Below are 22,745 nucleotides of genomic sequence, written 5' to 3' on the forward strand. Positions count from 1 at the left end.
AACATGGCTGAATAGCATTAGAATAAGACATTCCCATGACCTAGATTCTATTTAAGGGCTTCGGTGGCTATTTCAAGATCATCAGAATGTGAAATTTATCTTATGAAGAGGCCATTTTATTTTTTCCTTCTAGCAAAAAAATGAAAAAGAAGCTAAACTATGTGACAATCTCTCTGAATCATGCAATCCTCCCCCTTTCAAAAAAACTGCACTGCCTACTTGACTGCTGGGAATTCCTATTTGGGTTGTTCAGCAGCTTTATAATGTCTGACGACTGAACAAAAAAGGAAAGAAAAGGAACATTCCAAGCTTCTCAGATGAAGGAAAAGTTTAACATCAAAAAGTCAAAAAGGAACCTTCCCACGAATTACGACTTAAAACCAGCTTGGACTACCAAGAGCTGTCTTTCACAACAATAGTGTGCTCAGGAAACTCTAGTCTCCGGTGCAAAATAAGAGAGCTCGAACAACACAGGATACATATGGACCGAACTGCAAAGCTGAAGGGATATGAGATACAAACAGTCTGCCCTCCATTGTCTCAGCATCTCGCACCAAAGACTCCTTAGTGCAACTTGAGCTTGTGACGGGAAAAGCCCTCCACTGGCTACTCCTTCACTTGGTCAAGATGGCGATTCTCCTCCAGACCGTTTGGCAGGGGCTGCTGCTGGGACTGGTGGTCCAGACAGGCCAGGCTGCGGAAGCCCTGTGCTCTGAATCCTCTTGCTACACGCTGCACTGGGGGAGCCTCAGCTGGCTGGAGGCCCAGAAGAAGTGTCAGGACAACGGGGGAAACCTGGCGACTCTGAAGAAGCCGGAGGAAGCCCGCCTGGCTGGGCAACTGCTGGCGACAGTGCCTGGGTGGGGAGCCAACCCGGAGGCGGAGGTAAGGCTGTGGATCGGACTCCATCGGGAAAAGGGCAAATGCTACCAGGGGCATCAGCTTCTGAGGGGCTTCACCTGGGTGGCAGGAGATGCAGAGACTGAGTACTCGAACTGGGCCCATGAGCCCCGGGAAACATGCACAGCTCAGCGCTGCGTGACCCTCCAGGGGCCGGGCCTGGCCTGGGTGGACGGCCACTGCAGCCGGCCAGCTCAGGGAAAGGGCGGCTACTTGTGCAGGTTCAGCTTCCAGGGGATGTGCCGCCCGCTTGCCTTGGCTGGGCCGGGTGCCGTCAAGTATACCACCCCCTTCGGCATCGTCACCGCTTCCCTGCTTGCTGTGCCCTTCGGCTCCACGGCTGAAGTGGCATGTGGAGCACAGGGGGCAGAGGTGGACAACGCCTTCCTTGTGTGCAAGATGCAAGCAAGCACAAATGGCAACACCTTTGAATGGAACAGCCAGGGCCCACTGTGCGCTTCACCCAGCCATGGCTGTGGCTACAGCAATGGGGGCTGTGAGCACCAGTGCCTGGAGCTGGGCAGAGGGGTCTTCCGGTGTGCCTGCCACTCTGGATACCAGCTCGGAGGGGACCGTCTTTCCTGCATCCCTGTGGACTATTGCAGCTCCAATCCATGCCAAGGGCAGTGCCTGCCACACACCGGTGGCTTCCACTGTCTCTGCCCTTCTGGTTATGTGTTGGCTGCCGATGGCCAGAACTGTGTGGATGTGGATGAATGCGCTGCGCCTCAAGAGCCCTGCCAGCAGACCTGCATCAACACTTTGGGCAGCTTCACATGTCTCTGTCAGCCAGGCTACAAGGTTGCTGAGGCGGATGGGCAGGCGTGTCAGGACATTGACGAATGTGCCGGGGTCAAGCCGTGCTCCCAACTTTGTGCGAATACTCTGGGCTCCTTCCTCTGCTCCTGCAAGCCAGGCTATCAGCTGGAGGGCATCAACAGCTCCTCGTGTCTCGATGTGGATGAGTGCCTGGAAGAGCCTTGCGAGCACATCTGCAAAAACCTCCTGGGCAGCTATCATTGTTTTTGCCAGCCAGGTTGGAGACTGGCCCCTGATGGCATCTCCTGCACCTTGGATGCTACCACCAGCACCCCCACCCCCACTACTCAGGGAGAATTGTGGGACCCAATGGACACTCGTCCTGGTTCAGGACCGCCAAGGCAGCTGCCAGACTCTCCAATCCAAGCAGAATTGGAACAAATATTTTTGTCACCCGGCACCACGTTGTGGCCAGAGGTGCTAAGCAGGCCACTAGAGACTGAAGACCAGGCTGTAGACGAGAGTGCACAAAAAAACACAGACAGCTCCAAGCAGCTCCTGTATTATATTGTTGGTGGTGTTGTGGCTCTTTTAGTACTGCTGGCTTGTGTTCTAATACTGGTCACTTTCCGGAAAATGAAGGTCAAGAAAGCCCAAAATGAAGCAAGGAGTGCGGCTGACAATTACTCTTGGGTGCCGGATCAGCGGGAGGCCAGGGCAGGAAGCAATGAGTACATGTAATCTATTGATAAGGGAGGGGCTTTTGCTGTAAAGTAGGCAGGGGGCAAGGAGGAAAGGGAAGCTATCACAGGACAAAACTGAGACTGCATCTACAGCAAGGATGGCCAATTCTGGACTCATTGCTGCTGTCGGTGCAGAGGCATTCAGATTGGTAATCGAGTGTCCCAAAAGGAGCTTTCGGTGTGTTTTCCTCCGTCAGAGGCCCTGTTCTCTGCAATTTTTCTGGGGTCTGCTATCAGAGGTATTTTTTTCTGTGCTAAAGCCTTATGACACGATTGCAATGCTATTGTTTCTAAAGGCCCCCAGAAAGCTGAGAGCCATGCAGGGAAAACAGCAGCTGTGACTGGCTGGTGGAAAGAAAACCATCCTGTTGCATTAGGAAAAGTCCATCCTTCCTTCTAGAAGGTATGAGAGCTATTTGGACTGTTTTCTTCTCCAAAAACTCACTGCAAAGCAGATTTGGGAAAGAGCATACTGAGGACAGGGAAAGGCTGGTTAGAGTACGGTGCCATTGTCAGGCCTTCAAAAATAACAACTCCAGTTTGGACACCAAAGAAGCAACCCAAAGTTTCCAGTTGCACAACAGATAAGACACGTTACTCAGGTTGAGCTAAAGACAGACACGGGGGTTTAAAAGCAACCCCAATGGATGCTTGAACCTAAAGTATATGGGGTGGGTGGGTGGGTTCACTTGGATTACTGACAGCAAGTAATGGTTATATATTGGCCTTCTCCTTTTTTTCCCCTTATGTTTTTCTGTGATGTAAAATGAGTATCTTTTTTAATATTAAGAATCACATGTATGCTTATTTGAATATATGACATTCCTTTCCATTAAAGAAATCCCTTCTAAAACCTCGACCTTTTAAAAGTTACAACTTGCTTTGGGGATTGCAGGGGGCAAGTGTTGGCCCTTGTGCTGACCAACAGGTATCGCCCACAACCATTTATTTCCCCTATTCAAGCAGACCCACTTTGAAAACCACCAAAGTTCCCCCGACCCAGAGTTTGCTAGGGGAAAGAAATGTATTTCTATTTTTAACAGAACAGCAGAGGTGCTTTCGAATTACTTCCACTACTCTTGAAATTATTCCACCTAGCTTCAGTATAATCTGAAAATTTGAAAAAAAGATTTTGTGAAAAATCTGACCCATTAGTAGAACCCTATTGGAGCCCAATATGGATGGAAATAGATTCATCTCTTAGTGCTGAAGATAATCTAGCCTGTACTTGATTAGGAACCCCCCCCCCCCAATATATGGCTGCATTTGATTGGGCAAAAACCATTAAGAAATGGCATTTTTTGGACGCAGTAAAGCCACAGCCTGAGCCTCTGTTCTGTATTCGACTAATTGCTAACAGGTTACATCTTCCTTGGACAGCAACGTCATCCCACAAAAGGAGCTGCATCCTCCCACATTTTGTGTATTTGTGTTTGGGAGGGGAACTGCTGAAAGCATGTAATGACAATAGGAACCAAAATGTCCTGGGATTGGGTACATGGAGGAGAATATTTTGGGGGAGCACCTGCTGAGAACTGATACCTAAGGGTGGTGGCTATTTTAAATCAGCTACAGTGGGGAGCTGCCTTTTAAGTGAAGTTATTTTTCACAGTTCTTTGTTCCCCCTAGATCAGTGGGCAGAATCTTGTTGGGTTGTGGTTTGTGAAAACGTATGCTTACCTTGACACCTTCAGCCGTTGGTATTTTGAGTCTGAAGTAAAGTTTGTTTCTTCTACACTTCAGCCTCCAAGGCTACCATGTTATACGGATTGTGACAAGAAAGATCACAAACCAGTTCTGTGTGTTTGGTTTGTGCTTTGGGAAAACACAGATCTGGCCCCCCTCATTGAGGGACATGCAAACTATGGATTTGCTGCAAAATGAAATGGCTCTAATACGATGACCATTTCCAGACTTGGGAATTCCTGGCTAGATGGGGTGGAGTCTGAGATTGGGGGAAGGGACCTTAAACGTGCACAGACTGGGGTTTGATTCCTCACTCCTCCTCATGCAGCCTGCTGGGAGGCCTTGGGCTAGTCACAGTTCACTCAGGGCTCTCTCAGTCCCGCCTACCTCACAGGGCATCTGTTGTGGGGAGGCGAAGGAAAGGTGATTGGAAGCCACTTTGGGACGCCTTTGGCCATTAAAAAGCAGGTATTAAGAACACGGCTCTTCTTCTTCTCTCACTTGCCATTGTGAATACAACATGAATTACACCCATCAGACAACTGAGTCCAAATTTGCTGGAGATGTATATTTACATAATGCTGTTAACTTTGGGCCACATCCTTTCCCTTCGTTTGCATTTTCCTGCTGTTTTCCTTCTCAGATGGACCTATTGTATAATCACACAGGAAGGAAAGGATGGCTTCCTCATGGCCCAAATGTCTTTAAGGGGCTTCCTTCCGAGCAGTGATGTCAGGGCTCTCTCAGCCTCACCCACCTCACAGGGCGTTTCTTGAGGAGAGAGGAGGGGAAGGCAATTGTAAGCTGCTTTGAGCCTCCTTCGGGTAGAGAAAAGCGGCATATAAGAACCAGCTCTTCTTCTTCTATGAGTACAACAGCTGGGGGGAAAGTCTTCACTTTTGTGAAGGCACAGAAAATGCTGGGAGTTTACATAGTAAAGAAAGAGTCTCTTAAACATGTGGGTCAACAGGCATATGACAGCCAAAGAACCCCCATGTATACTGTTGGGATACGGGAAGCACACACACAAAAGCCACTGTCCAGAATTACACCTTCTTGGTCTTAAAAGGTGCTGCTGGACTCAAACTTTGTTCTCTTGCTTCAGACCAACATAGCAACCCACCTGCATCTATCTTCAAGGGTAGATGAAAACTGATCATCTCGGGAAACACGTTTCTCTCCCAGTTCCAGTCACTGTCATGGCAGGGGGGGTGGGATGGCTCTACATCAGTTTCAGAGAAACTCCCCCGGGCTGAAATGGGAAATGATGCTGGGGAAGAGATCAGGCTGCTTGGTATTTTCGTTAGTGGGGCTTTTTTTGGAGCAGAAAAGTCATGCTCCTGGCCAGAGGCCAGTTCCTTGTCCTGCTGTCCGCTGCTAGCTTGTGTTCCAGGAGGAAGGCTCCCTTTCGCGGCTGAGCAGCCCCCACCCTTCTGAGTCACTCCAGCTCCAAACTCATCCGCTGCATTCGGGACACACCCACAACTTCCGTGCCAAACCTCTGCAGACTGACGCGGGACAGCTCTGAAGCACAGCCTTCCCCTAGGGGCGGCAGTGCACAGAATACAGTGCTGAATCACAGGGCAACATGGAAAAACTTCAAAAATAAAAATATACACACAGCCCTCTGCTTCTTGCAGAAGAGGCGACTGAGGGCAAAATGTGACACACCACCTGGTGCCAAGAGGCTGGCAGCGAGCAAGGGATCCCGGCAGGTTTGTAAGAACTACCATCAGTGTCAATGGAGTACACAGAGCTGGAAGGGACCTCCAGGGTCCTCTAATCCAGCCCTCTCTCCCTATTTATTTATAACATTTACAGAAATGTGCCATTTCCTCCCCTCTCTATTTCCTCAGTGATCCCCTTCTCCTTGCCTAGAGGAAAGCAAGGCTCCAGAATCCCTGGGCTAACCTGGCCCGGAGGAAAATTCCTTCCTGTGCCCAAAGTGGCGATCAGCATGACCTAGGCATGGAAGAAAGGGCCACTAGAGCTGATCAGCCTAAATCCACAGCTCAGCATTGCTGTCCACTGGCCACCTGGCCTGCGGACCCCCCCCCCCCAAGAAGCCCACCACCTCCTGAGGAAGCCTGGCCCACTGAGGAGCTGCTCTGTCAGAGGATTCTTCCTAATGTTACTCCGTATAACAGTTGTGTCTGTTATGTGAATAGGATCCATGCAGCATTTTGACAAGTTGGTAAAATGTGGTATAGATCTTATGACTGTTAGGTGGATCGAGAACTGGTTGACAGATCACACCCAAATGGTGCTTGTCAATGGTTCAGCATCCTCTTGGAGAGGATAGATGAGTGGAGTGCCTCAGGGATCTGTCCTGGGCCCTGGGTTGTTCAACATATTCATAAATGATTTGGATGAAGGAATAGAAGGGGTGTTTATTACATTTGCAGATGATACTAAACTGGGACGGGGTAGCAAGCACACCAGAACACAGAATCAGGATACAGGATGATCTTGACAGGCTGGAAAACTGGTCTAAAATGAATTTCAATAGTAATAAATGTAGTTTTTCATTTAGGTAGGAAAAATCAAATGCATCTCTATTGGATGGGTGAGACTTGTCTTGGCAGTAGTATGTGTGAAAGGATGTTGTTCTCTACATGGGGAGAGGTGCAGCTACTAATTCCATGCAGTGGGGACTGGATTTCCACACAGCATGGTTTAATAGCACCAGAGCAATATGCTGTGATGCCAAAATACACCTCAGAGGTCCTGAATTCTCAGCTTGCTTTCCAGTCTCTAGAGGGCTAATACAAGCCTAGAGGCTTACTTTTAAAAATGAAAGATGGCAGTTCAGAGAACCTGAAGCATATTTCCGTATAGCAATAAATTGCTAGAATGTTCTTAAATAGGGGGCTGGGGCAAAACAATGTAAGAGGGAGGGGAAATGGTTACCATGGGGAAGATGGGGGCTCTGTGGGCAGGAGGAGGAAAATCCATACTTTTCCCCCACACGACGACTACCCAGGCTTTGGTGTGATCACTTCCAAAACCTTGGAGCAAAGCAGGCTTGAGAAAGGTCAGAGAAAACTCAGGGTAGTTTGCAGCATGATATTGTAGGAAAGGGTGGTGGGACAATTACCCAATCACATTGAACTCGGGCCAGATTACTCTTGGAGAAACACTTTCTTTCTCCAAGTGCCTACAGACAGCTGTGGGGTGCTCCAGATACTTGTGATTCCCCAATGCAAAGCTTGGGCATCTCTGTATGAGAAAATTCTTAGAGATCTGGAGGTGGAGCCTGAGAAAGGCAGGGTTTAGGGAAGGGGGGGGGAATCTCAGTGGGGTAGGATGCTATTGAGAATGGTTTGCAGCTTCCAGGGGAAGAGCTTTCTCAGGGATGCCCCCTGCCGTGTGGAAGGCCCTCTGTCATGACACCAGGCCCTATGGGACTTGCTTAGTTTTCTGAGAGCTTGCAAGGACAAATTATTCAGGTTGTTCTTTGGAGGTTGTTCTATTCTCAGTTGGTTTGATAGTGTTATGGTGCTGAGTCATGTCTCTTAATAATTTATATTATCTAAAGTTGTTCAACTTCTATATTATGATGTTGCTTAACTGTACTACACGATACCCTCGCGTGTGAACTGCAACTAAAAAAAAATTAACAAGATTGAGTTTAACCTCCAAAACAGCCATTTTTTCCCCAAGGGAATATATCTCTGTAATCTGGACAGCAGTTAGAATCCCAGGAGATCTCCAGGGTTCACCTGGTGGTTGGCATCCCTTTTAATGACTTGGCCTATTGTACTTGTTGTTAGTTGCGAAGTCATGTCTGACCCATTGCGACCCCATGGACAATGATCCTCCAGGCCTTCCTGTCCTCTACCATTCCCCGGAATCCATTTAAGTTTGTACCTACTGCTTCAGTGACTCCATCCATCGTCCCCTTCTTCTTTTGCCCTCGATCGCTCCCAGCATTAGGCTCTTCTCCAGGGAATCCTTCCTTCTCATGAGGTGGCCAAAGTATTTGAATTTCATCTTCAGGATCTGGCCTTCTAAGGAGCAGTCAGGGCTGATCTCCTCTAGGACTGACCGGTTTGTTTGCCTTGCAGTCCAAGGGACTTGCAAGAGTCTTCTCCAGCATCAGAGTTCAAAAGCCTCAATTATTTGATGCTCGGCTTTCCTTATGGTCCAACTTTCACAGCCATACATTGCAACCGGGAATACCATAGCCTTGACTAGACACACTTTTGTTGACAGGGATTGGACTAGATGGCCTGCTTTTTAAAATGCTGTCTGGATTTGCCATAGCTTTCCTCCCCCCCTTTTAATTCCTTTGCTGCAGTCCCCATCTACAGTGATTTGGGGTGATGTGCAGCCTGTGCCCTGCTTCATTTTGTACTCCAAGGCCAAACTTGCCGGTTATCCCGGTTATCTTTTGGCTTCCTACTTTAGCATTCCAATCCCCCATGATGATAAGCACATCATTTTTTGGTGTTGCTTTTAGCAGGTGTTGTAGGATTTCATAGAACTGGTCAACTTCATCCTCTTCAGCAGCAATGGTTGGGGCATAGACCTGGACTACTGTGATGTTGAATGGTTTGTCTTGGATTCGAACTGAGATCATTCTGTCATTTTGGGGATTATATCCCAACTAAATAATAAGCCTGCTGTGGCCAAAATACAGCGGGCCCTAGCATGATGGGTGGGTGGAGGGATGGGGCAAAGGAAGGAGGAAAAGGAGAAAGAGAGACAGAAAGACAGAAAGAAAGGGAGGAAGATAGAGACAGAAGAAGAGGGAGAGAAACAGGTAGCTAGAAAGAGGCAGATGGAAGAGAGGGAGGAAGGGAGAAAGGGAGAAACAAAAGGAATGCTGGGAGGAAGGGAAGGACAAAGGGGATGCTCTGAGGAAAGGAGGAACAGAGTAAGGTAGGTGGCCTTGGGGCCTTCTGCTGGGCCCAGAGGCAGAAGGCTCCGGACGGCGGGAGTGGGCTTTGTGGCCTTCTGCTGAGCCCAAGGGCAGGCGAGCCTGCCCCAGGGCCCGGCAGAAGGCTCCGTGGGCGAGGGGAAGCCGGCAGGAGGACTTATCGCTGGGGAAGGCTTTGTGCTTTGCGCGGCTCCCCATTGGCTGCTTGGCCCCCGAGTGACACTCGGAGGGCCCAATCAGGAGCCACGAGTTTTTATCACGGACAGGGCCCGCCCTAACTCCTCCCCACTTGCTCCTTTATTCCTCCCGCTCCGGAGGAGTGGAAGGGAGGTTTAAAGATACAGCTTTTCCTACTATTTTATTGATTATGAAGGCTACTCCATTTCTTCTGATTCTTGCCCACAGTAGTATACCTGATGGTCATCTGAATTAAATTCACCCATTCCTGTCCATTTGAGTTCAGTGATTCCTAAAATGCTGATGTTCAGTCTTGTCATCTCGTTTGACCACGTCCAGCTTGCCTTGATTCATGGATCTGACGTTCCAGGTTCCTATGGAATAAAAATCTTTACAGCATCGGACTGTCTTTTCGCCACCAGTTACTTCCACAACTGAGCGTCCTTTCAGCTTTGGCCCAGTCGCTTCATTCATTCTGGCGCTACACGTACTAGCCGTCTGCTCATCCCCAGTAGCATATTCGACACCTTCTGACCTGAGGGGCTCATCTTCCGGCGTCATATTGTTTTGCCTTTTGGAACTGTCCATAGAGTTTTCATGGCAAAGATACTGGAGTGGTTTGCCATTTCCTTCTCCAGTGGATCACCTTTTGTCAGAGCTCTCTGCTATGACCTTTCCATCTTGGGAGCCCTGCATGGCATAGCTCATAGCTTCACTGAGCTATGCAAGCCCCTACGCCAGGGGTAGTCAAACTGCGGCCCTCCAGATGTCCATGGACTACAATTCCCAGAAGCTCCTGCCAGCGAATGCCATGACAAGGCAGCGATCCTTAAAGGGGATGCTGACCTTAGGTAGTCATTATATTCCAGCCGCTCAGCATGGCGTCATCAGCATCCAGCAATCAGGCAGCAAACTGCTTGCTACATCCTCCATTTTAAAGTGCCAGTTTGGGAATTGCATAACGTGGATTCCCCAGCCTAAAAAGTGCAAGCTACAGGAGAGCAACCGGCAGGCCACCATCAAAAGAAATGAATGGAGGCAAAGAAGTGCTATGTCCACCTCTGATGTACTGCCCTCATATCTGCCGCCCTCTCCCTTCTCTCAGGGATGGTTCCCCCCCCCCCCAACGAACAACCTTGAGCAACGAATAGACATACAAGCATGCAGGCAAAGCCAAAAATAATTTTTCCCAACGTTGTTACACAAAGCATGCTTCTCTAAAGTCCCCCCCCCCAAAAAATAAGGAACAAGATTTTTTTAAGTATCAAGACTCATTCCATTTTTTAAAAAGCACTATGCATCTATGATTAGATGCATCTATGATTAGATGCATAGGCGTTTCAATGGAGAATCATAGAATCATAGAGTTGGAAGGGGCCATACAGGCCATCTAGTCCAACCCCCTGCTCAATGCAGGATCAGCCCAAAGCATCCTAAAGCATCCAAGAAAAGTTGTATCCAACCTTTGCTTGAAGACTGCCAGTGAGGGGGAGCTCACCACCTCCTTAGGCAGCCTATTCCACTGCTGAACTACTCTGACTGTGAAAAACGTTTTCCTGATATATCGTTGTACTTGTAGTTTAAGCCTATTACTGCGTGTCCTCTCCTCTGTGGCCAACAGAAACAGCATCCTGCCCTCCTCCAACTGACAACCTTTCAAATACCTAAAGAGGGCTATCATGTCCCCTCTCAACCTCCTTTTTTCAGGCTGAACATTCCCAAGTCCCTCAACCTATCTTCATAGTCCCTTGGCCCCAGATCATCGTTGCTATCTTCTGTACCCTTTTAATTTTATCTATGTCCTTCTTGAAGTGAGGCCTCCAGAACTGCACACAGTACTCCAGGTGTGGTCTGACCAGTGCCGTATACAATGGGACTATGACACCTTGTGATTTTGATGTGATGCCCCTGTTGATACAGCTCAAAATGGCATTTGCCCTTTTTACCGCTGCATCGCACTGCCTGCTCATGTTTAGTTTACAATCCACAAGTATCCCAAGGTCTCGTTCACACACAGTGTTACCTAGAAGCGTATCCCCCATCCAGTAGGCATGCTTTTCATTTTTCTGACCCAGATGCAAAACTTTACACTTATATTTATTAAATTGCATCTTGTTCTCATTTGCCCATTTTTCCATTGTGTTCAGATCTCATAAAACTCTGTCTCTATCTTCTGGAGTATTTGCCAGTCCTCCCAATTTGGTGTCATCTGCAAACCTGATGAGTAGTCCCTCTACCCTCTCAGCTAGATCATTAATGAACATGTTAAAAAGTACCAGACTGAGCCCTGAGGTACCCCGCTACTCACCTCCCTCCAGTCTGAAGAAACACCATTGACAACAACTCTTTGAGTGCGGTTCTCTAACCAATTCCCTATCCACCTAACTATCTGAAAATCCAGATTGCACTCCTTTAATTTATCCATCAGAACATAATGGGGAACTATCGAAAGCTTTACTAAAATCCAAGTAAACAACATCAACCGAATTTCCACGATCCAGCAAACCTGTTACTTGATCAAAAAAGGAAACCAGCTTGGTCTGACAGGACCTGTTGGAGACAAATCCATGCTGACTTCCTTGGATCACCAAATTGTTCTCCAGATGTTTGCAGATTGCTCCCTTTAATATCTGCTCCATTATCTTTTCCACAACAGAGGTCAGACTCACTGGTTCGTAGTTTCCCGGGTCATCCTTCCTCCCTTTTTTGAAGATCGGAATAATGTTTACTGTCTTCCAGTCCTCCGGGGCATCTCCAGTCCTTAAAGAGGTCCCGAAGATGATGGACAAGGGCTGTGCAAGTTCTCCGGAATGTTCTTTGAGCACTCTTGGGTGCGTTTCATCCGTCCCAGGGGATTTGAACTCATCCAGTGCAGCTAAATTCTTCTCAACAACCTCTCTGTTCATGTTGACAAAGAAGATTTGAATTAAAAAACCTTAGAAGGTTTGAATTAAAAAAAATTAGTGACACTGTGGGCCCTTTAAAACATTGAGAAAGGGGATTGAATGCCATTATTGATTGACAGGAGAATCACGTGTGAAGCGCATTGCTCTCTTCTGCCATTTCTGGCAGGCAATGTGGAGGGTAAGAAGCGCGATAAGGCGGCACCCAAAAGCAAGACAGCAAGAAGGTGAGGAATGGCCAGAGGCACAATGATATTTAGTGCTATGCCATTACGCTTGCGTAATGCTATTTTTTAAATGTGCGGAAATGCCCTGATTATCTACCTATCGTATGGGACTCATGAGCTGCTCAAGGTGGTCTTGAAAGTTCCTACGCTCCTGGAAACTATGCAGAACTGAACTACTCAAGAGGGCTTTTCTGTGCCAGATCACTCCACACAAAACGGTTTTATGGATTTGCTTGGATAAATGACTAGGGGCGGTGGCCTGTACTACTGGGTTGCTCAAAGTAAGTAGGATCCAATTTATGGGATTTCTGTGCTGCTTCTTTTAGCAAGTTAATACTTATGGCTCTGCTTTGGTTCTTTCTGGTGGTTTGAGATTTCATCAAACTGAATGCCTTTGTTCCTGAAGGGGCCACCTTGTCGACGGTGTGCACTCTGCCTTTAAAATGTTCTCTGTTCTTTTCTCCTTCCCTTCTTTGTCCTTCCCACCTTGCCCACTGTGGAAAACTGGTCCAGAAGGAAGCCACTGATGGAATTTCATGCATTCCAGTGCTCATCATTTAGTATTTTCCTGAAAATGCCTAATGCTGCCTGTAGTGGAGATTTGAGGGCTCATCCATCACATGCAAGTTTGAGCTGGACTGTCCTCTCTCCCCTAATGGCCAGTCAGTGGGAACAGGGCAGGTGGGCCCACTGCTGGGGCCTGAGGAGAGCCTTGGAGCTGCCCGCCAGCCATATCCTGCAGCGTGGGGGCCAGCATCTGCCAGGGCTGGCCCCTATCATAGGACAGCATCTGTCCCAGTTAGCATTTTTCTCTAGGATCTGGTTCAGCTCTCCAGTCTGCCACAGAACCTTGGCCAGACATACACTTTCAGCCTCCTTTACCTCACAGGGTTGTTGTGAATGGCAAGGGGAAACTATGAACCTTGCCCTGAGCTCCACGAAGGGCAGGATAAACACAAAAGTGGGGTTGTGGCTAGGGCATCTGACTAGGATGTGGGGGGCTCCATTTTGAATCCATCCTCAACTACAGAAACTTGCCAGCTGACCTCAGCTTAACCTGCCTCTCAGGGTTGTGGTGAGCACTAAATGGAAGAGAAGAGAGTGCTGTAAGTTGCACAGGATCCTCACTGGGGACTACAAAGGAAGGAAAGTGAAAGGACTCTTGAGAGGCAGCAGAGGACTCTCTGCAGTGAGGAACGAGTAGGGCACCAGGCGATGTCCTGCACGGGGCTCCCTTGGCCATCCAGCAACCCGGCCATTCCACAGTGCTCCACTTGCAGCTTCCAGATCCCCACAGTTTCCTCTGGGAAGGCAAATGGCCATGGGGACCGATGGCCTTCGAAGGGGCTGAGAGAGACTCATGGGGTACATGGAGGCAGCCACAGTGGCAGCAGGGAAGCCCTCCATGCAGAGGCAGGAATGCCCCCAGGAATGAACAGTTTAAAAGGGGATTTGATTCATGGAGGATGAGTCTCAGTGGCTACCAGCCATGGCAACTGAGGGGCCCTTCCAATTTGGAGGCTCTGAATCGGAGAACCAGGCGGCCTCTGCCCTGCAGCAGGCCCTGCAGAGGGACTGGTTGGCCACCTTGTGGGGCGGGAGGCTGGGTGAGACAGACCTTGCTAGGATGGACCCAGCAGGATGGTTCTCTTTGTAGGAATGAGCTTCCCTGTTAAATCTGAGGGTTCAGGAGGCCCATTTCAGCTGCTGGTGTAAGAGAACTCAAACTGAACTGGAATCCCCCCTCCTACAGATATACAGCAGGGAACAATGGTAGACATTGGTCAGGGTGCGCCTCCGCTGTAAGGTGTGAACCGAGCTGCCCTCCCCCCAGAGCTCTCCCGACAGACAGTGGCTTCGGACTCTCCGGTGCTGGGAAGAGCCCGGGCGGAGCGCCTCACGGCCATGTCTGTCTGGCCGCCTTTTCTCCGGGCCGCTCCGAGCAGTACGTGGCAGCCTACGAGACGCCCCCCGCACCCCCGGCGTCCCAAGCCAGGGCCCCGAAGCGGAGCCAGGCCGGGAGGAAAAGCCCGCTAGAGCCCAAGGAAGGAAGGAAGGAAGGAAGGAAGGCGGGTGGGCGGGTAGGGAGCAGCCCTCTTCCCGACTCTCCCCGGCCTGGCCCGCCCCTTGGTGGCGTTTCGGTTTTCCGACGCCCCCCCCCCCCTCGCAGGCGGCGCTTCCCCGCCCTCCTCGCGCCCTCCCCGACGGCGGCGCTTATAAGGGCGGCGGCAATGTGCGGCCAGGGCCCGGGCGGGCGCGTGGCTGGCTGGCGCGGGCACATGGGGCCGCTCGGGCTGCTACCGCTGCTGCTGGCGGCAACGACGACGGCGGGGGCCGAGCCGCCTCCTCCTCCTCCTCCTCCTCCGACGTCGAGCGCGCAGTGCCTGGACTCGCGCTGCTTCGGCCTGTTCTGGGAGGCGCGGAGCTTCGCGGAGGCGGGGGCGGCGTGCCAGCGGGGCGGCGGGCGGCTGATGTGGGCTCTCTCGTCGGTGGAGGCCGAGGCCATCGACCTGCTGCGGCGCGGGCGGGCGGGCGGCGTGTGGCTGGGCTTGCGCCTGGCGGCGGGCCGCTGCGTAGAGGCGAGCCGGCCGCTGCGCGGCTTCCAGTGGGAGGCGGGCGACGAGCGCACCAACTACGAGGCGTGGGCCCGCGGCGGGCCGGCGGAGGACACCTGCGGGCCGCGCTGCGTGGTGGTGAGCGGCGAGCTGCGCTGGGAGGAGCGCGCCTGCGAGGCGGCGGCCGCCGGCTTCCTCTGCGAGTACAGCTACGCGGGCGGGCCGTGCGCGCCCCTCGCCCTGCCGCCCGGCGCCGCCGCCCGCTACGCCACCCCCTTCGGGGCGCGGGACGCCGACCTCTCCGCATTCCCGCCGGCCACGCGGGCCGAGGTGCCCGGGCTGCGCGTCGCCCTCGAGTGCCGCCAGCGCGCCGACGGCTCCTGGGGCTGGGCGGCCGTTGGCGACGCGGCGCCGGGCGCCTGGGCCTGCCAGCTGGAGGGCGGCGGCTGCGAGGGCGCCTGCCGGGAGGACGGCCACGGACGGCCGCGCTGCACCTGCCCCGACGGCGCTGTCCTGGGCCCCGACGGCCGCCGCTGCCTCTCGCCCTGCGCCGCGCTGCAGTGCGAGCACCTGTGCCAGCCCCACGGCGAGCGCGCCCTCTGCATGTGCGAGGAGGGCTACCGGCTGGGCGCCGACGGCCGCAGCTGCGCCGACATCGACGACTGCCGCGCCGAGCCGGGCCCCTGCAGCCAGCAGTGCGTCAACACGCCCGGGGGCTTCCGCTGCCAGTGCTTCCCCGACTACACCCTAGCGGGGGGCAGCTGCATCAAGACGGCCAACCTCTGCTTCCAGGCCAACTGCCAACAAGAATGTGTGGTGGTCAACGGCACTTCGCTCTGCACCTGTTTCCAAGGCTTTGTCCCACACCCCAAGGACCCCCAGCAGTGTGTCAAGGGCTGCAACCGCACCGAGTGCCCTGCCCAGTGCGACCCGCACACCGGGGACAGCTGCTACTGCCCCGACGGCTACATCCTGCAGGAATTTGAGGACGGGACAAAGGTGTGCACCGATATCGACGAGTGCAGCGAAGGCTACTGTGACGGTCCGTGCCGCAACCTGCATGGCAGCTATGAATGTGCCACCGGCAGGCCTGATGTTGGGGGCACCTGGTGGCCAACCCCAGACTCTGAGGGCTCCGGCGACTTGACCCAGGCCTCCACTGCCCTGCCCATCCTCACTCCTGTGCCCCCAAGCGTCAGCCGCAGCCCGGGGACCCTGGTCGCCGTCATCGTGAGCACCGTGCTGTCCCTTGTTGCCCTGGCTGCAGTTGCCTACTGCTTGCTGACGCGGCTCGGTGCTTTGCGGACCAGAACGGATTACAAATGCCAGCAGCTGGAGACGGAAGTGGGGCTGGAACAGGTTAGGTCCGAGAGCTCTGCTTGCAAGCAGAAGATGTAGGGTGCTTCTTTGGGAGGGGAGAGGCTGGCATCCGTTGCACTCAGTTATTTTCAGGGAAGGGTGAAAATGGATCCCAGTTCCAGATGAGGCTTCTGGCTGATTAATTGCTATGGAGACGGATTTATTCCCCCCCCCCCCCCCGTGGTTGTCTGAAGGAACTTGGAGGGGGATGGGGTGAGAAGATTTGTGAGATATTGTGAATCCTGATGCACCAAAGCCAATGGGGTTTGACGCTGCTGAAGGTGCAGGACACACATTGGATCCAGGCCTTTGGGGTTCAGGGACTTTTCTCCAGACATGTCGAGGACTGGGCATTTAGGACATCTGGGGAACATTGTCTTTGTCTTGGGTTTACCCAAGCACCATTTTAAAAGAAAGACATTTTTGAATTCCCAAAGGCGACATGATGATTGCATTCTGTAGATCTCTTCTTGGGTTTTGTACGTGTGTTGTGGTTGCCTACTCTTTGTATAATTTCCTCTCTACATTGCTGGTTGGGTGGTGGGTGGGTGGGTGGGATCGAATCATAGTGTTGGAAGGGACCTCCAAGGCCATCTAGTCCAACCCCCTGTACAATACAGGAACTCACAATTACCTGCCCACCCACAGTGACCCTAATTCCATGACCTAGTGATCCCTCAACCAAAAATCTCCAGAATCCAGCCTGGCCTGGAAGAATTTCACCAACCATCCCACAGTGGCAATTAGCAATTCCCTGGGTATGCCAGGAAGGGCCACAAGAGACAATCCCTGGCACATCCCTTCCTGCCCACCCACTCACTATCTGCCTATGTTCATAAAATCAGTCTTTCTGTCAGATGACTCTCTAGCTTCTGCTTAAAAACTTCCAAAGGAGAACCCACCACCTCCCGAGGAAGTCTGGCAGTCAACAGTTGCTTGCAAAAAGTTGTGCCAAATAGCTTTGCAAGGGCATAACCCAGTGAGAAGCTCTCCAGTTTTAGTGGCACTGAAGGCAGAGAGGGGCTATTCTACTGGTGTGTCCCCCCCCACCTCAGGCCTTGAAGAGCACCCCCCACCAGGTCTGTAGGATACCAAAGGGATGAAGACCGCTGTCTTCTTTTACTGTACAGGCAGTGCTTTCTTCCTTTGTGTGGTTCCTTTGGGTCCTTCCTTTGCCATTTCATGTTCTTTTGGCATAGATCTGGCATAACATTGATGGTCTGGGTGCCTTCGTGCATCTTGGCTGTTTGGGTGAACTGGGTTAAGCTCCTGAGGGTTGCTCTGCTCCTTTTCACAGAGCACCTTTTCTTCCATTGCAGAAGAAACGTTCTGTGGAAGAAAGCAAGTCTAGCTGGGCTGGGCAAGCGGGAGGGGGGGTTGCTGTTATGCAGAGATGCTGGGGCTGAGTGCTGGTGGGGGCTATAGCATCGACCTTGATGTCTCTGTGACAAAGTTCCATAGTCTTCCCTTACGCCTTTTAGAATTTCCAGGGAATTCTGGAAAACATTGTCAATTTTTAAGAATCCTGAATGCTTAAAAAAATGGGCCTTAAAACAATGTGAAATGAATCGTGATAAATCTGTGTGAATCCTATGGCCCACATTCAGCCTCTCCTTAGGCAGTTGCACTGGCTCGCACTGGTATACTGGGTCACGTTTAAGGTTCTGGTTTCGAATATCAAGGCCATATGCAGTCTGGGCTTGGCGTACTTGACTATGCTCCCTGAATGGTGCTTTGCTCAGACCATAAAGAATCATAGAATCATAGAAAGAGTTGGAAGGGACCTCCTGGGTCATCTAGTCCAACCCCCTGTACTATGCAGGACACTCACAACCCTCTCACTCATCCACTGTAACCCCCTTAAGACTTCACAGAATCAGCCTCTCTGTCAGATGGCTCTCCAGCCTCTGTTTAAAAATCTCCAAGGATGGAGAACCCACCACCTCCCGAGGAAGCCTGTTCTACTGAGAAACCGCTCTAACTGTCAGGAACTTCTTCCTCATGTTTAGATGGAATTTCTTTTGAATTAATTTCATCCCATTGTTTCTGGTCCATCCGTCTGGGGCAAGAGAGAACAACTCTGCTCCATCCTCTATATCAGTGGTCTCCAACCTTTTTATCACCGGGGACTGGTCAACGCTTGACAATTTTACTGAGGCCCGGGGGGGGGGTAGTCTTTTGCCGAGGGACGTCACCGCCTGAGCCCCTGCTCCACTTGCTTTCCCACTGGCACCCCTGACTTTCCGCTGCCCGCTGGGAGGCGCTGCCATCAGCAGGTTCGCAGTGCCAAGCCGAGGGGGAGCCCCAGCCATGGCGGCTGCTGGAGAGCAGCAAAAGTGAGCCGGCGGCAGAGTGGCAGGGCAGCCCCCGAGGCAGCAGCCGGGGAGGAGGACGAGGAGAAGCCGCGGCCCGGTACCGACTGATCCACGGACCGGTACCGGTACCGGTCCCCGGACCGGGGGTTTGGGACCACTGCTCTATATGGCAGCCTTTTTAATACTTGAAGACGGTTATCAAATCCCTTCTCAGTTGTCTCCTCTCCAGGCTAAACAGACCAAGCTCCCCCAGCCTTTCTTCATAAGGCTAAACAGACCAAGCTCCCCCAACCTTGGTCTCCAAACCCCTCACCATATGAACCAGCTGGTGATCCCTGGCCCTAGAGTAGTATCAACCAGGGCCTTTTTGGTTCTGGAACAGCTGTGGGCTCTACAGGAACTTTCTCAGTTTTGGAGAGCCTGCCAGGCTTTTGGTTGGGGCCAGTGAATGATGGAAACCAACACCATCAATTGGAGCCCTTGTTAAAATAACCCGTCCACAGAATGGGAGATTGGGAGGTAAACAGACCCACAGCTGAGGCAATTATATAATTTTAACTGGTTTTAACTGTAATTGATATGTGGCTGTAAACTGCCCAGAGTTGGCAATTTCTGAAAGGAACAGTAATAAATTTAATAATAGAATCATTGAATCATAGAGTTGGAAGGGGCCATACAGGACATCTAGTCCAACCCCCTGCTCAACGCAGGATCAGCCCAAAGCAATAATAAATAAATAAACAACCAAACATGGAGCTAAATGTAAACATGTAATGAAGACTTAGGTTATTTTTCAAGAAGAGGGACTGGAGTGACTTTTGCTCTCTCGTTGATATGAGCTTTCCAGAGTCTGAGCTCCCTTTGTCAGATATGAGTCAGAATGAAGACCTAGGACTCATTCCGCACACATTGGATAATGCACTTTCAGTGCCCTGTAGAAGTAGATTGTAAAATCCAGCTGCAAAAGCACATTGAAAGTGCATCATCCAATGCATGCGGAAGTCCTTCTGTCCCAGCCAGAAAGTGGAAGGGGTGTTGTAAAGAAGGAACTTGGGATGCAGAATTCCAAAGTATTCTGCTTTACTGGAGATGTCAGCTGCTAATATTTTGCTGCCATGCACTTCCTCTTTGTGCTAATCAAGCTAATTGGACCTCTTCATTCTGTGCCCTGAAAACCGTGTTGGTGCCTTAGTCGCTACTGAACTGGGGTGAGATGTTTTTCTGCAAACCAGCACAGCTGCCCTCTGGACCTCCGAGCCTGATATCTTGAGTCACATGATTGCAGGAGGACTGTAAACTGAGTTTTAACGCAACCATATTTTAGTCCAGTAGCACTTTTAAGACCAACAAAGATTTATTCAGGGCGTGAAGTTTCGTGTGCAGGCACACTTCCTCAGACCAACACGGCTACCTACAGGATTCTGCCACAAATAAATTTATCAGGATGGAGCTATGAAGCAGGCTGCCTCCCTCTGGAGTACTTTGGTGTGTTTGTAGGATTTATGTTCCCAGTGTAACTCCTCTTTCTTTTGAATGAGCAAACAGGAAATTGTTGCTAAACACAATTAAATGTTTTGTGATGGTGTAAAGATCTGGTTATGAGCAGAGTGGTAAGGCAGCAGACATGCAGTCTGAAAGTTCTGTCCATGAGGCTGGGAGTTCAATCCCAGCAGCCGGCTCAGGGTTGACTCCTTCCGATGGTCGGTAAAATGAGCACCCAGCTTGCTTGCTGGGGGGTAAACGGTAATGACTGGGGAAGGCACTGGCAAACCACCCCGTGTTGAGTCTGCCATGAAAACGCTGGAGGGCGTCACCCCAAGGGTCAGACATGACTCGGTGCTTGCACAGGGGATACTTTTACATTTAAAGAACTGGTTATTTTTAACAAGTGGTGGGAGCAGGAGGGATGTTTGTCAGCAGGGGTTTTCTTGAGGGCTCGATGCATGTGTCTGTATAGATTTAAGGGACAGTCGTGGTCAGCCTTGGCACAAGCACTTGCCAGTAGGGCTGGGTGCTTCGGCCGAAGCGGCCAACCCTACTTGCCATCCCAGGGTTCTGTCATTGGTAGTTCTTGTGCTTGCCACCCAGTGCCAGGGGTACATTTTAAAACTTGCAGAATACTTTACAGAAAAACGTTTTGTCCTTCATGTGTCAACTTTTGTGTGCCAAATGTCATTAATTTCCTTGGGTGATTCAGGGAATTTCTGTCTCTAAAACAAATCTTGAATGAATCTTGTTGACCACTTTGAGGATTGTTGTGGGTATTCGATTTAGACATACTGAATTGTGCAAGAACAGCTGTGGATTTGAGAGGGCAGGCAGCTCTGCCATTCACCACAAAAACAGGCTGTATCTGTTGGGAATTTGGTATGGAGAATCTGCCTATCCAGAGGCGTGTCCGACAGCAGAAAGCTCTCCGGGCACAAGTGCTGCAGCTCTCTTCTGTTTCCAGCCTTTGAGGTGGATATCCCAAAGTATATCTCAACGTTTTTGCCCATTTAGTAAATGTCAAATGCAAGAATACTGCAGGGGACTTTTCTTCACTAGTTTGGTGAAAATCCCAGGCAAAGATTGAGAAATGAAACTTGCACCACTTCTGGCCTACATGGCTTTTGTACTGGATCTCTGACTCCAAAGCAGGCACTGCAAGGAAAGAAGGTGTGGGGGCCTTTTTTCTTGTGCCTGACGTTCCCACATCAAGTAGTCCAGCTGTGTGAGCCAGAGTGGCTGCCATTCCCACAACTCTTTGCCCCCCCCCAGAGGAAGAAGCAGGCAGCTGCTGCCATGTCTACAAGAAGATCCACTGGGTGGATCTACAGGGGCTCCAGGTGGGGGGGGGACCTGCTACACTCAGCCCTGTGTCGCCTTCCCTAGGGGTCTAGAGTGCTCACCAAGTACTGCTCGTCCACTGCTGTGTTGCTCTTGTGAAAAAAGCAGAAAGGTTCAGCACCTATTTTACATCTGTTTTTTTCCCACAGGTCAAAGGGTTTAGGCACATCTAGAGACGGCAGTAGCCAAAGGATAGTGTCTGGGTGGCAGGTTAACATGGATAGAGAGGTTGTCGAGAGGCATTTAGCTGCACTGGATGAGTTCAAATCCCCTGAAATGCACCCGAGAGTGCTCAAAGAACTGTCCAGAGAACTTGCACAGCCCTTGTCCATCATCTTCGGGACCTCTTTAAGGACTGGAGATGTCCCGGAGGACTGGATGAGAGCAAACGTTATTCCGATCTTCAAAAAAGGGAGGAAGGACGACCCGGGAAACTACAGACCAGTAAGTCTGACCTCTGTTCTGGGGAAGATAATGGAGCAGATATTAAAGGGAGCGATCTACAGGGCACCTGAAAGGCTCTTCGCGCCTGCCGATTGGTCCCTCCAATTGTCCAGAGGAAGGGTCCAATCCAGACCCTTCCTCATCACGGACACATCCCACCCCAGAACCCCTTAGTGTTTTATTTAGTCCGCGGCGCCCGCGGCACCGCGGGCGGTGTTTAGATTATTGTTTTTATTATGTTAATGTTATTTGTAGTTATCTCCTTGTTGTTACTATAAATGGAGTTACGTGTATCAACTTTCTGACCTGCCTGGCTGACAATTTCATTTATCAAAGGGTAGATGAACCCACAAGAGGTTCAGCCATGCTGGACTTAATACTGACCAATAGGCAAGAGTTGGTGGATGAGGTGAAGGACGTGGGGACCCTAGGGGGAAGTGACCATGTCCTCATAGAATTCCTTTTGAGATGGGGAGGCAAGGAAGCTTGTAGCCAGACGCGGATGTTGGATTTTCGTAGGACAAACTTTAATAAACTCAGAGACATGATGAGTGTCATACCATGGATGAGAATGCTGGAAGGGAAGGGAGCCTATTTGGATGAACAGAGAACTTCAAGAGGAACTAAGAAAGAAAAGGGAAATGTTCAAGAAATGGAGGGAAGGAAAGAGCTCTAAAGAAGAGTACGCACAGGCACTGTAGATCAATGGTCCCCAACCTTTTTCCGGCTGGGGACCAGTGGGGCAACTGCCCCGCCCGCACAGAGCGACCGCACCCACGCAGTTCGCATGCGCACATGCGCCACGCGTGACCAAAATCACGCATGCGTGGCACTGCGCGGCCCTGATTCCCTCTCCCCCCCCTCCCGCAGTAAGAAGCTTCCCGGGCCGCAAGCTTGGAAGTCTTTTACTGCGGGGGGGGGTGGCGGGGAGAGGGAACCGCGTCCCGGCGCCCTGGCCTTCGCGGC

The 22,745-nt window shown here is 51.1% G+C and overlaps 1 protein-coding gene across 1 annotated transcript; it reads left to right on the forward strand.

Moving 5' to 3' along the window:
* The first annotated feature begins 225 nt into the window (after positions 1-225).
* On the forward strand, positions 226-20,095 carry CD93 (CD93 molecule). Its single transcript, XM_077310794.1, has 2 exons — positions 226-2,396; positions 14,112-20,095. The coding sequence occupies exons 1-2, from the start codon at positions 628-630 to the stop codon at positions 16,228-16,230; spliced, it is 3,888 nt and encodes a 1,295-aa protein (XP_077166909.1). The 5' UTR covers positions 226-627; the 3' UTR covers positions 16,231-20,095.
* The last annotated feature ends 2,650 nt before the right edge of the window (positions 20,096-22,745 follow it).

Source organism: Paroedura picta, chromosome 14 (assembly GCF_049243985.1).
Source record: "Paroedura picta isolate Pp20150507F chromosome 14, Ppicta_v3.0, whole genome shotgun sequence".
Classification (NCBI taxonomy): Eukaryota; Metazoa; Chordata; class Lepidosauria; order Squamata; family Gekkonidae; genus Paroedura; species Paroedura picta.

Coding starts and splice junctions, on each gene's coding strand:
- CD93 (XM_077310794.1), top strand. CDS start 628: ATGGCGATTCTCCTCCAGACCGTTTGGCAGGGGCTGCTGCTGGGACTG. Junction 2,397..14,111: donor GCAGGAAGCAATGAGTACAT/GTAATCTATTGA, acceptor CCCTCCCCCCAG/AGCTCTCCCGACAGACAGTG.